This window comes from Seriola lalandi, unplaced genomic scaffold, assembly GCF_002814215.2.
Source record: "Seriola lalandi dorsalis isolate HSWRI2012SDOR001 ecotype SW California unplaced genomic scaffold, Sedor1 jcf7180002054875, whole genome shotgun sequence".
In the NCBI taxonomy this organism is placed as follows: domain Eukaryota; kingdom Metazoa; phylum Chordata; class Actinopteri; order Carangiformes; family Carangidae; genus Seriola; species Seriola lalandi.
The window spans coordinates 693,695-705,976 of NW_019525428.1; the positions used below are offsets into that span (position 1 = coordinate 693,695).

The 12,282-nt window shown below is 37.4% G+C and overlaps 1 protein-coding gene and 1 long non-coding RNA gene across 2 annotated transcripts; both read right to left on the bottom strand.

Moving 5' to 3' along the window:
• Positions 1–569: 569 nt before the first annotated feature.
• Positions 570–7,516, bottom strand: LOC147817855 (interleukin-18-like). The gene is made up of 5 exons (XM_087179889.1): positions 7,198–7,516; positions 4,030–4,105; positions 3,551–3,697; positions 3,217–3,356; positions 570–2,140 (listed from the first exon to the last, which is right to left on the bottom strand). The coding sequence occupies exons 2-5, from the start codon at positions 4,094–4,096 to the stop codon at positions 1,925–1,927; spliced, it is 570 nt and encodes a 189-aa protein (XP_087036015.1). The 5' UTR covers positions 4,097–4,105; positions 7,198–7,516; the 3' UTR covers positions 570–1,924.
• A 2,050-nt stretch (positions 7,517–9,566) lies between these two features.
• On the bottom strand, positions 9,567–11,823 carry LOC147817856 (uncharacterized). The gene is made up of 2 exons (XR_015438611.1): positions 11,304–11,823; positions 9,567–9,765 (listed from the first exon to the last, which is right to left on the bottom strand). It is a non-coding gene; the product is annotated as an uncharacterized LOC147817856 (long non-coding RNA).
• Between the last annotated feature and the right edge of the window lie 459 nt (positions 11,824–12,282).

Below are 12,282 nucleotides of genomic sequence, written 5' to 3' on the forward strand. Positions count from 1 at the left end.
ACCCTGTTCACAAAGGTCCGCCTCACGTGTCTTTTGTTGCTACGACCTCGTCACGACACTCGGCTCGAGTGTCCTCCTGCAAGTTGACATACAGGAGCAGATGCTTGTTTGAAACCTCACACCTCAGTCAGGTGTGCAGTGTTGTGGTTTGTGCAGAGAGGAGCCGGGCTGGGAGAAGAGCAGACTGAATTTATTTTTTTGTGCTCGTTTTAGCTCGTTTTTTTAATCCTGGATATCTGTTCTGCTGCTCTATTGACGGTTCATTGAAGGTAAGGGAGGCTAGATCTGAAGTGCATCATAAAGTCAAGCCATCCGGCGACACTCAGCCGACCTGTGCATCTCCAGCAGAGCGGCGTTCAAACGCTTGTCAGCTAACGTTGTTTAAATCTACAGCAGGGTCTGAAATTAACAGCTGCACAATGCCGTCCTCTGCCAGGAAAACATCACTCAAGTCAGTGACAGTGATATGAAAGCCTCTGTAACACTGAGTTGTGTTGTACTTCTTGTATGAATTACAAACTCCTTCCACTGTGTAAGTTGGCAAACTTCAAATGAAAAACAATGACACATTCTGAAAATATTAAACGTACATTTTATTTTGACCGTTTGAAAAATCTTTGCCAGTTTTTCTTAAGTTTACAACGTAAAAAGTTCGGTGTGATAAGACTCACTAAGGCAGGCTAATAAAACCTTGATGTTTTCGTGTGAACATTTACTCAGAGCGTATAGTAACTGGTGGTTGTTGCATGCAGCCATCAGGTTACAGGTTTATCACTGTAATATCTGAGCTCTGGAGTCAGTCTGTTGTCACAATGCTCACTCAGTAAAAGTTAATGAGAGCTTAACTTATGTTTGGTGTTGGTGTGTTTTCTTATTACATCAACTGTCAATTTGTAATATCTGTTCAATTAACATCATTGCAGATTATACACACAAAATAAGATGAGTCAAGAAAAGTGCAAGCAAACAAAGTATTTGTTTCATATTTTGACGCATACAAAGTATACAGTGATAGAAAAGTACAAGATATATGATATATAAAAATAGCTATTAAATACATTGTGGAGTATATGGCAGTATATGTGTTGAGAATTCATTTAAATGTGTAATGAAGCTATAAAAACAATCAATTTCAAACGGATATATATATATATATATATATATATATATGAAAATACAACAATTTCATTTATGAATACTCCTCTTTGTTTCAGAAAAGATGAAGATGAATGTGGTTAATTAACACAGCTTGTGTAAAAAAAAACAGTATGTTTTCTGTTTTAAAGGCAGAAATGAAAATGAACACCAAGGAGAAAATGTTTGTTGCATCAAAGTGCGCCTCCTTATTTCTAATTCAGTCCATTAAATCAGGATTTCACTGGTGCATACAACCCCAACGGGTTCAATATTAAATAAATCAATAAGTTATTATGGATATAAAAAAGTGCCATTGGGAAAAAATGTCACAATGAAATAAAAAGAAAAAGCTTTTTTGAAATAAAAATGTCTATAATTAAAAATTCTGGCCAAACATTTGATAATGATTCATATATTTTACTCAAGTTATTCTTCATAATTTCATATTTAATATTGAACACCGGGGTTACTATATGCTTCCATAAGTTTTAATTAATTTAATTTAAATTACTACATGATACAATGAAGGATAATAATCTCTTCAAATCAAAACGATGGTTTACCTCACACACAAATACACAATAAACTCTAATCCTGGTGTTTTGTTTGTCTGGTACACAGTGTACTGTACGTGTCCTCCTGGTAAACCTGATAATTATACCTCCAGACCAAGTGAGCACTAATGTGTCAGTGTGGTACAGCAGGTTTGTCCCTAAAGCTATTTCATTTGCCTTTAATGAAACAAAGAGGGTGATTCTTGTCACGATGACTTTCTGAAATCATTTATTCATATTAAGATAACCTCGCAAGAATCGTCCGGTTCATCGTAACCCTTAAGACGCAAGACCAGTTTGTTCAGATTGGGATCGTTGTCAAGAGGCTCAAATCCCAGGAATCTATTTTGGTACATGGTGGACTCAAACATATACCTGTCAGTTCCTTTGAGTTTATTCATGATGAACAAGGCCTCGTGTTTATTTTCCTTGATTTCCTTTGGAAGAACCTGCTGGAAAAAGCTCAATTAATTGTCGGTTCCATCACACTGCTGCACAATGGGCAGGGTGCAGGCTAAAGACTGGAAAGTCTACGCAGTACATAATGGACGTCAAGATAAATGGTTTTTACAATGTATGAGTAATTTATTTACACATGCAGATAAAACTGGTGCAGCCTTTATTATCCCATAATTCATTGCATGTATATTACTTAAACATTCAGGAAATCTTTTTCCACAGTAATGTACAACCATGTCATATTTAAAGCTCCATCCAGTGTAAAGGTCTCTGTCCATGTGTAGTGTGATTATAGATCAGCTCTAGCTTCTATATTAATACTGTGAAAGTATCAAAGCCTCAGTCCACAGAGAAATGCACACAGCCTGTATTCAGAAACTGAGCCTTAAAACCAGCCGTCAGGACTTCTGGAACTTTGTGATGTCACAACAAAGCAGTCACCAAGCCCCGCCCACCTGGACCCACCATTCAAACCTTGAATGATCTGGTTTCTCTGAGATTCTTACCTGAAATCTGCTATATTTTTATTGCATCACTTAGAAAACAGTTAGCCAATCAGAAGAGAGGCTCAGAGCCTCCTCTCTTCTGATTGGCTCACCGACCTGTTGTTACTAGAGCTCCAGAGAGAAGCCTGAGAGAGGAGATGTAAAACTACACTGAGATGGTTTTTGGTTCATTAAACCACAAATCAATCTTCTTATGGATACCATAAGACTTCACTCTTCAAGGATGTGGCCTTTTGGTCATTTTCTGGTCAGCAAATTTTTCTGTCAACACCAGGATGTGTCTGCCGTCACAGTATGGTGCTGCCTTGACAACCGTGTATCTCGCCAAGCTTGTTCACCTATAACCTGATGTTGGTGCCACTATGTTGTTTTTGTCCAGGTAAAATAAACTACTGCTAAATTCCCTCCTTGGAGGATGCGTTGGTTTAACCTTCCACTGATGCGACGACAGACAGATTATTACAACAGAAGCACTCTGCAAATTACAGCTACCTACTACTGGTTGGGTATCGGTGGGAGACACACACTGTAAAAGACTGTAAATAATGTGTTATTCTCACCATTTGCTTGGGTTGAATTCCATTGTCCCCGCTGCAGCATGCCACCATCATCTTGCCATTTTTTTTGACATACAGCATGACTGCCCTCCCCGCGATCTCAGTGGAACTGTTGTTGTAAATATGGATGTTGAATTTGCAGTCTGTAAAAGAAACACAAGACGGGCATCACATCACTGAATACTGAAGGATTATAGAACCGCAAAATGTGACAATGATTTAAATGGTTAAAAGAATACTGTCATGGTGAGGCCACTGTTATCTGCTGTGTCTGTCTCTCTACGTTTGAAGAGCCTGACTGCCCAACAAAATTTGGCTTTTCTGGACTGTAAATTACCATTCTGACACTGCTGCTGCTCCCAAATGCCTAAGAGTTTTGCTTGAAATTCTGTATCTCCATGTAACAGCAGGATTTTGTCGTCATTGCTTTGGAGTTTACGTATGATGCACATTTCAGAATCCATGAAATTGTCCTCTTCCAAATCTGCATTTTTGAGAGAAGAACATGTCACAACATCAGCAACATCATGCACTTTCAACCACTACTTAAATATTCTTCTATAAATGGACGAAAGCATAAAACTGAAGCAATACAATTTTGCTTAGGACTGTATATTTAAAAAAAACAATATAAGAATTGTCTTACCTGTTTCATTAACTTTAAATGGAGAGCAATAAACAGCAGATTAGATTTTGGGATTTATATACCAGCGTTCAAAAAACAATAGGTATTACATTAAAATATATTATACAATATAAAACAACTGGAATATCTAATTCACTTATTGAGAGTGAATAAAGTATGAAATCACTTACAACTGAGGATGAAGCTTTTCTCATGTGTATCAACAAATTTAACACAGGAGTAGCCACTGGTAGCCATAAGGTCGACCTGGTAAAAATAAAAATAAAAATTAAAAAGGCTGCTACCTCCTGTTCAGTGCCTTCGCCTTGTCCAGCGAACGTTAGACACATGTTCACTCAGATCCAAGCTGGCGTAGCAGCTTTAGGTTCATGTGTTTACATTAAATATACTGTAGACGCTTGACAAATTAACCACATTAGTCCAGGTGCAGATTAAAAACCACTGGTCCGATCTGGACTAGATTATCTCAGAGAAGCCAGACACTCTTTAAAACATAGTTGTAAGTTCGTGAAAATCTTTATTGTATTTGTAAAAACACAAAAAAGGGAGATTTCACTGCCTTTTCCACATGTAGACCACATCAGACCGGGACCAGAAGTCTTTGTAGATACAGTACCTTTTTACAGAGTCTATTGCCGGTTTTTACTGAAAAACTTCAATAAGGTTAATGTAGTGGTAGAGTTTAGAGACGAGGTTGGGGGCACCACTGTCGCAGGACTGAGTGATTATTCTTCTTATTATTATTATTAAGATTTTAGTTTATACAGTATAATACGTCATGGGAATTGCATGAATATCACCAATTACGCACACAGGAAACACACAAAAACACTGTAGTAGAGGAATATAAAAATACATACTGTACAGATTGTGTAATGTTCGCCTATACAGAGTGTCAGCGGAAATTTTCCCCAAATATTTCAAACAATTTCAAGAAAACAAAGAAGTCAAATAAAACTCTCTGGCAAGAATCTGATTTCAGCTGGACAGGATTGTGAAATACCTCAGACCTCCTCTGCTGAAGTCATCAAACTTAGTGTGATGCTATCTGAAAAATATGTGTATTTTCTTTCTGTTCTATAAAAGTTACATTTGTAAATGTTAATAACATTTTTAAAAGTATCTTTACTTTGTATTTTAAAATAGAAAAAATACTCCACCTAAGCAATAACAACAGACTACATTCGATACAGGAAATGCTTGAGGTCTGATGCAATAAATCTGTGCTGTCAGTGTGTTTTTTATTGGGAGCAGAAAGGATATAAAATTATAAAGTGGTGAGGGATAGATGGAGAGGAGGGGCAGAAAAGAAAAGGGAGAAAGGAGGAGGAACATAACGAGTTTTGGTAAGGCAGGGAGAAACAACAGCAAAGACAAGTGAATGGGAAAAGCACAGAAAAGTGGGGAAGTGAAAAAAAAAAGAAATTAAAAGGGAAAGGGAAGTCAACAAGGAAGCTGTGCATATGACTGAATGACAGTAAAACACAAGAATAGTTAAAAGAAGAGATAGAAAGAAGGAGGGGAAAAAACAAGGAAAGAAGTAAGGAAAGTAAGACAGACAGAAATGTGTAGGAGGGACAGACAGACAGACAGAGACAGACAGACAGACAGACAGACAAACAGACAGAGACAGACAGACAGACAGACAAACAGACAGAGACAGACAGACAGACAGACAGATAGAGACAGACAGACAGACAGACAAACAGACAGAGACAAACAGACAGACAGACAGACAGACAGAGACAGACAGACAGACAAACAGACAGACAGAGACAGACAGACAGACAGACAGACAGACATAATGAAACTGAGAAATGACAGAGCGAGACAGAAGGAATGAGCAAAGACACATCAGTAGTTAACGAGCTCCATAGGTACTTGAAACAATAGAAATAGCAGTAGATATTTTATCAAGCAAAAGTTGTGGCTATACTATAATAATCACATGATAATAATAATTGGCTGCAGGTGTAACACAGGAAACAGGTAAAGGGTAAAGTGAATTGGTGAAAGAAATCAGGATCATGTCTGCAGGCAGGTGTGAGGAAGGTATGAACAGGAGTGGTAGACAGGAGAAGAAGATACTGGTGGACATTAATTAAATGATTTCTCAATCAAATGTTGATGATTGTGACATCTTCGTGTCTTCATATACAGATCAGATGAAAGAATATATTGTGCAGCCTTAATTTGGCTCCAACACAGACCCCAGGAAAGGTTTTGTCAAAAATGAGGAAAAGAAACATTGGCAAAAGCAGTGAGAGGTTGATCGTGAACGGGTAGAGGAAATGAGAAAGAGCAGCAGTCATTTTTGTTTGAAATAAGAATTTGAAGAGCAAATACGCCAATATGCAAATCTATAAAGAGGTTTTTATTGTATTTTAAAAAGGTAAAAAGCTCCCTCACCCACCAGCTAGGCAATATGGTATGAAACTGCGACTCATGTAGTTAGTAATGTAGCATTTCATTATTTCCATATATTGATTTATTTGTCCCAGCCCCAGCATCATATCAACACTGACCGCCGCATATTGATTTTCTACTTTTTTTTTTTTTTTTGCTAATAGCGCTTCGCTCAAATCATTTAACCTCCATCAAAAAAAACAACAACAACAAAAAAAAATCTATAAAATTTTTATGGACCCTGTCTACGTTTTAACAGACCCTCTTTACGTGTCTGTCATTCGGGGTGCGCATGAGAGTTTGCAGCATGCAAGTGCTGGGTTGGGTTCACTGGACAATCAAAAGGTGTAATCAATTGTTTGAAGGTGAAGCAAGCAGTGGAGGTGTACAGCCTATACTGTTCACACTTAAAATGTCTTATACAGGCCATGGTATTATTTGATAATTAATTTAATGTTCTTGCATTAATGCTATGTAGGTGTTAAAGAGTATTTATGACGCTATACTTTGACAACAGACACTAAAAAACGAATGACACTAAAAAGAGATTGCATAATACTGTGGTATGTGAATGCTCGAGAATACTATGTTGGAGTGATGGCATGGTGTAGATTTTGAATTCAATATTATTTGAGACCTTGACCACTATCAAGGTCTCTGCTCCACACCTCCCTTTCCATTAACCTTTAAACAAAGACTTCCTCTGAGTTGTTTGTTAGAGAGTAACTAAAGATATTGAGTTGTGCAAAAAAGTCAGAATTTTTTCAGTGGTTTTTGTTCTTGTTTCTTCATAATAAAAAACATCTACGTTTTTATAGTCTAATTGTTTAGCAGCTAAACAACATGTAACAGCTACAGTGACAACAGTGTATTAACACTGGGCAGGCGACAGTTGAAATATGTCTGAAGGTAATCACGATGATGTCACTTACCTTTTGAAAACTGAGTGGAAACCGGCTGGTTTGTTTTTATGGAGACAGCACGTTGACTCTTCCCTTTAAACAAAAGACTAATCAGCGCGAACAATACAGACACTTCCCGCCAAAGCCTTCAAACAGACGTGATTAAATTTCTTTAATTTTTTTTCACTTCTCTCCACGTGGTCGCTGCTAAATCAAGGTGTTTAACTTTACAACGAGGAAACGTTACCGTGTTTGTTACCTGCTCGGACTCGCCTTTCTCTCTCTCTCTCTCTCTCTCTCTCTCTCTCTCTCTCTCTCTCTCTCTCTCTCTCTCTCTCTCTCTCTATGATGCTGCCACAGACCTGGTTGTCACGCACTGGCGAGCTGCTGAACCGGCTCACGTTCTTTGTACGCACACCGCTGGAAAGTCGGGCGCGCGCTTTCTGATGTAGCACAAGGCGGAAGTGAAAATGACTGAGTCGAGAGGAGGACTTTGAAATGCCAACCTATTCCTGTTTCATTTTCTTCCAAATGTAGAAATGTCTTTTTTTTTGTTTTGTTTCCTAAATCTTATTCTGCTTTGACGTCATAGTATTTCTTCCCCTTTGGCTTATATTTTATGGCATGAGAAAAAAATGGTTTTCCACGTGCTGATTCACGAATGACTCCCTACCATTTAGTTTAATTTTAATTTTAACTTTACTTCTTTTATTAATTTGCTAAATGCAGCCGTCAGTTGAGGGGAATGTGTGTTTTATAAATATATACACTATAAAACTTAACCATAAACTTTAAATACTGACTGAGTCATACACAATTTGAGTACCCGTCAAAACAATCTGGTATAGGCAACATTTTTTAACCATCAGTGCATTTAAGTAATGACTTCCTAAAAGTTCAAGTTCCTGTCCCTTACACAACAAGCTGTAAACATGCTTCCTTTTTTTTTTCATCATCATGAGAAATAAACAAAGCAAAAGAAAGTAGGGAAAGTGGACTGATTAATGCGTTCTGTAAAAAGAAGAGGAAACACTTTCCTTCTCCTTTAAGACTATTAATGCACTAGTGATTGCACTAAGGTGTGTGTGATGTGAGAAAAACCTTTCTTCTTTTTCCTTTTTTGAATATATTTTTAGTATATTTAATTGTACAAATCTTAGTGACCATGACCACAAAAATGCACTATATATTTTAAATTTCAAAAGCATCACTCATACAGTTATACGCAGACCCACAAGTAATTACAAAGATAACATAAGTGAAAAAGAATATAAAAAAACAATAATTATAATAAATAATTTTTTTAATAAAATATGAAATAAAATAAAATAAAAGCAGATTTGCAAATTGCTTGGAGGGCATGCTGGCAGGAAACAAATTTAAAAAAAAAAAAAAAAAAACAGAACTAAAAAGAGAATTAATGTGGAGTATTATAATTGACAGATATCTGACTCATGCTGTTCTATGGCTGAAACATCAACTTTGTGTTTACAGCTTTTTGCTGCCTCCAAGTGGCCAAAATAGGTTTAAGGTTCAAGTTAATCTTTATTATTCCAATTTGTTGCACAGCCAGCAGTGAATGAATACAGTTACTACAGTAATCACACACACCGACCTACACTAAAACAATTTACACAAAAGACAAAGAGTTAAAATTGTTCAAAAAACCAATAGTAGTAGGGACAAATTCATTTTTGAGTCTATTAGTCATCTAGAGATAATATATCTGCGACCAGATGGGATCAACTTGTACTCAGTGAACAGGTTTCTGTTTTCAGGGTAAATGACCCAAACCAGCAGATAAATGAAAAGGTTAAAACAGACTCAATAAAACAAGAATAAAACATTTTCATAAAAGAGGTGTCGGCAATAAAACTTCTAAGCTTTCGGTAAAAGTACATACACTGTTAAAGAAATCTTTTTAAAAACGGTCAAGTGACTGGCAGCAGTTCAATTCAAATAAAGTGTAAAAATAATACATTTATAGAAAGTTTCTTTAATATTTCTGCAGAGAAAAACTATTATTTTACAGATTTCTTCTGATTTATTATGATCAAACACCATCAATAAAGTGACACCACTAAAGTTTCTGCAGAGAAACTTTTTCCAAATAAAAAAAATGAAGTGTCCATCAATTAAATATTAACACAAGATTAATATTGTAAACTTGCAGTATATGTGTTAACATTGAATCTTTAAGTGTAAAGTAATGCTAAAACCTGTAGAAGCACAATCTAAATACAATATTTAATGATTCAGATTTAGATCAATTTTCTTACATTTCTCATAAAATATAATAAACTGAAGAAAAATGCAGGTCAAACTGTTAAGTCTCTGTATGTCGTCCTTCAACTACAGTGGGGTTGGAAACTTAATTACAAATAACAAACACACCACTATTGACTTTATAACACTTTTATTTAATATATTCAGATATAAATTTACAATATCAACCAATTATTCACAAATAGTTCTTCAGAGCCCCGAGATGATCTGAAGAACTTGGTCTATCTGCCTGTTAAGGTTCCTATAATCAGGAGGTGATGATCCAAAAATCCACCTTCAAACTGCCAGTAATCATCTGGATCCTTGGAACATCTGGGGGGGAAAGAAATAACAGGAGACACTAAGATTCACTGTAAAGTCCTTAAATGCTTTCATTATTTTGTGTTTACATTATGTAGCAGGATGGTCTTCTGTCTGTCCCATCCCCCTCCTTCTTGCTTGAGCCACATCAGGTGTGGGTGTTTTGCTGATTGTGGGGTGGAGCCACCAGCACTACAGCTGTTCAGGTGTGTTCAGGTGTCCCTTTGTTCCGTTTGCTCTGGTGTTAGTGTGTGGTGTGGCGCTGCCTGTGGTCTGAACCGGGTGACGGTTGGCGTGGCTGATGTGCTGGATCTCCTCCACCGCTCCAAAATTGTAAGTCCGTCCCGCTTGGTGGCATTGGGGTATCTTGGGGTATCTTGGGGTATCTTGGGGTATCTTGCGGTCTCTGGGCATGACATCTGCTCTTTATTGTGCCTTGCAGTGGGTTGGTCTGCTGGCTGTGAGGAACCGGAGTTGATTCATTTCCTGTTGAGTTTGCATGTTCTTTTTTTTTTTTTGCGTGTATTATTAAATGATTTGCTTTTGCTTTCTTGTGTTGGTTTGGTTTTCTTGTGTTTACATATTTTGATTTGCTTGATTTATTTGATAAATATTTTGTTTGTTTATTTGATAAATATTTTATTTGTTTATTTGATAAATACTTTGTTTTGATTGTTTTATTTTATTTTCCTTTTCAAAACGTCCACAACTCATGTGCTAAAGCACCTGTTGTGAAGACTGTCTGTGTTTAATGTGTTGCAGCATTGAAAAAAAAATAACGTCATTGTTGAATTGTTTTTTTGTTTTTTTGTTTTTTTTAAAATTCCCACAGGTGGCGTTGTTGGTAACCCTTACAGTAATTTATCAATTTATTTTATTCCTTACTACACCCCTCGCGCCACATTCACTTTAATAAAGCTTAAACAAATGTTATTTGAATGATCTGTACCGACAAAGAATTGCTCTGACCTTCTGTGGCTGCTTTCTAATGTTCCACCGGACTAAACATCAAACACCTGAAGCTCATGCTGTGGACACACAGCTGTGGACACACAGCTGTGGACACACAGCTGTGGACACACAGCTGTGGACACACAGCTGCACACACTAACCGGAGCTACAAACAAAACAGCTTGTTAGTTATTACTGACAAATCCCTGAGTTTTCATCTGGAACATGGTGAACAATGAGGAACTGGGTGATGATGGGAGACTTCTGCTCCTCAATGTGTTTCCTGGTCTTCTCTAAGTGAACAAGTGTGTACAAGACAGTTTTCTCATTCACTTCACTCATTTACCTCTCATCAGTTCATTTAAGCTCTAAACCAGCTGACAACATTAACACATACTAGCAACACACAGTAAAATAAGCTGCTTCTACGTTGAAAAAATGCTGTTATGTCCAGCGTGCTAATCGCGGTTAGCTTTTCACTTTAACACGTTAATGACGCAGTATAAACATACAGACATTTGTTTGTCCGTCTATAAAATTAATGAACTACATGAACACAAACAACGTCACCAAAACAATAGAGTAAATGTTTTTCTTACCTGATATTTTTGCAGGATATAAATTCACTTAACTTCTCTAAGGTGACCGAACAGATTATTTCCTAATATTCCAGTTCTCCATTAAAACCCTACAACTCAAATTCGCTCAAAATAAGAATTTGGCAGATATAAAATGATCCAGGAAACGGAAGTCCGAGTAGCAGTGCGGAGTGCCGACAATTAAGTCAATTATTGTTTTTGTAGAGAATGAATAAAAAATGAATAATGTATGGTAAAGTTTTAAATGTGGTACTGTCCAGTGACGGAGCGCCATAACGCATTCCGATGTGACCAACACTCTCCGCGCGCCATGACGCACGGGATACAGTCTGTGGGGAAACCACCCAACGCTGGAATGCCCTCATGTGAAGGCGAGCGAGACGGATTGCGAGGATGGCAGAAGCACATCAGTCCCAGTAGTCGAAGACACGATCTGAATTGCACAGATTTGGATGAAAGAGTCACGCGCTGAAAACCTGTATCCGCTCCGCCGAGAGGCGCGCGCTCTGAAACACACCGAGTCCAGCACACCAGAGAACCGGAGAGAGGACGGCATTTTATTTTATTTTATTTTATTTTTATTTTTATTTTTATTTGGGCCGTCTCTTGGTGACGTCAGTGACATCATACTGTTGTTTTCCAGTAGGTTAAGTCAGGAGCCGAGTGTTCTGCATTAGCATCCGTGCTAGCTAGCGCTCCCAGTGGGTGGATGCACAATGTTGACCAAATGCCTGGATACAAGAATTTCGCATTACTTCATATTGCATTTAAATATATCCTGTGTTTTCCTGTAGCCTAGCTAAAGAGATGGCACTTTAAGATTAAGCTGCATTTGATATCTAGTCAGGGTGACAATGTGGCGTAAAGGAAGCCAGAGCTGTGGCTTCAGGCCCATTATTACAGCCTATGCTGACAGTAAATATACAGATGTGGTTACATAATGCATATATTCATACATACAGCACGAGGACTCTGGAAA

What these genes read in the sequence shown, in the direction of transcription:
- LOC147817855 (XM_087179889.1), bottom strand. Translation starts at nt 4,096, where the DNA reads ATGGCTACCAGTGGCTACTCCTGTGTTAAATTTGTTGATACACATGAG. An exon ending in GAAAAGCTTCATCCTCAGTT is followed by an intron (nt 3,698 to 4,029) that starts GTAAGTGATTTC and finishes TCAAAAATGCAG; the next exon opens with ATTTGGAAGAGGACAATTTC. An exon ending in GAATTCAACCCAAGCAAATG is followed by an intron (nt 2,141 to 3,216) that starts GTGAGAATAACA and finishes TTTTTCCAGCAG; the next exon opens with GTTCTTCCAAAGGAAATCAA.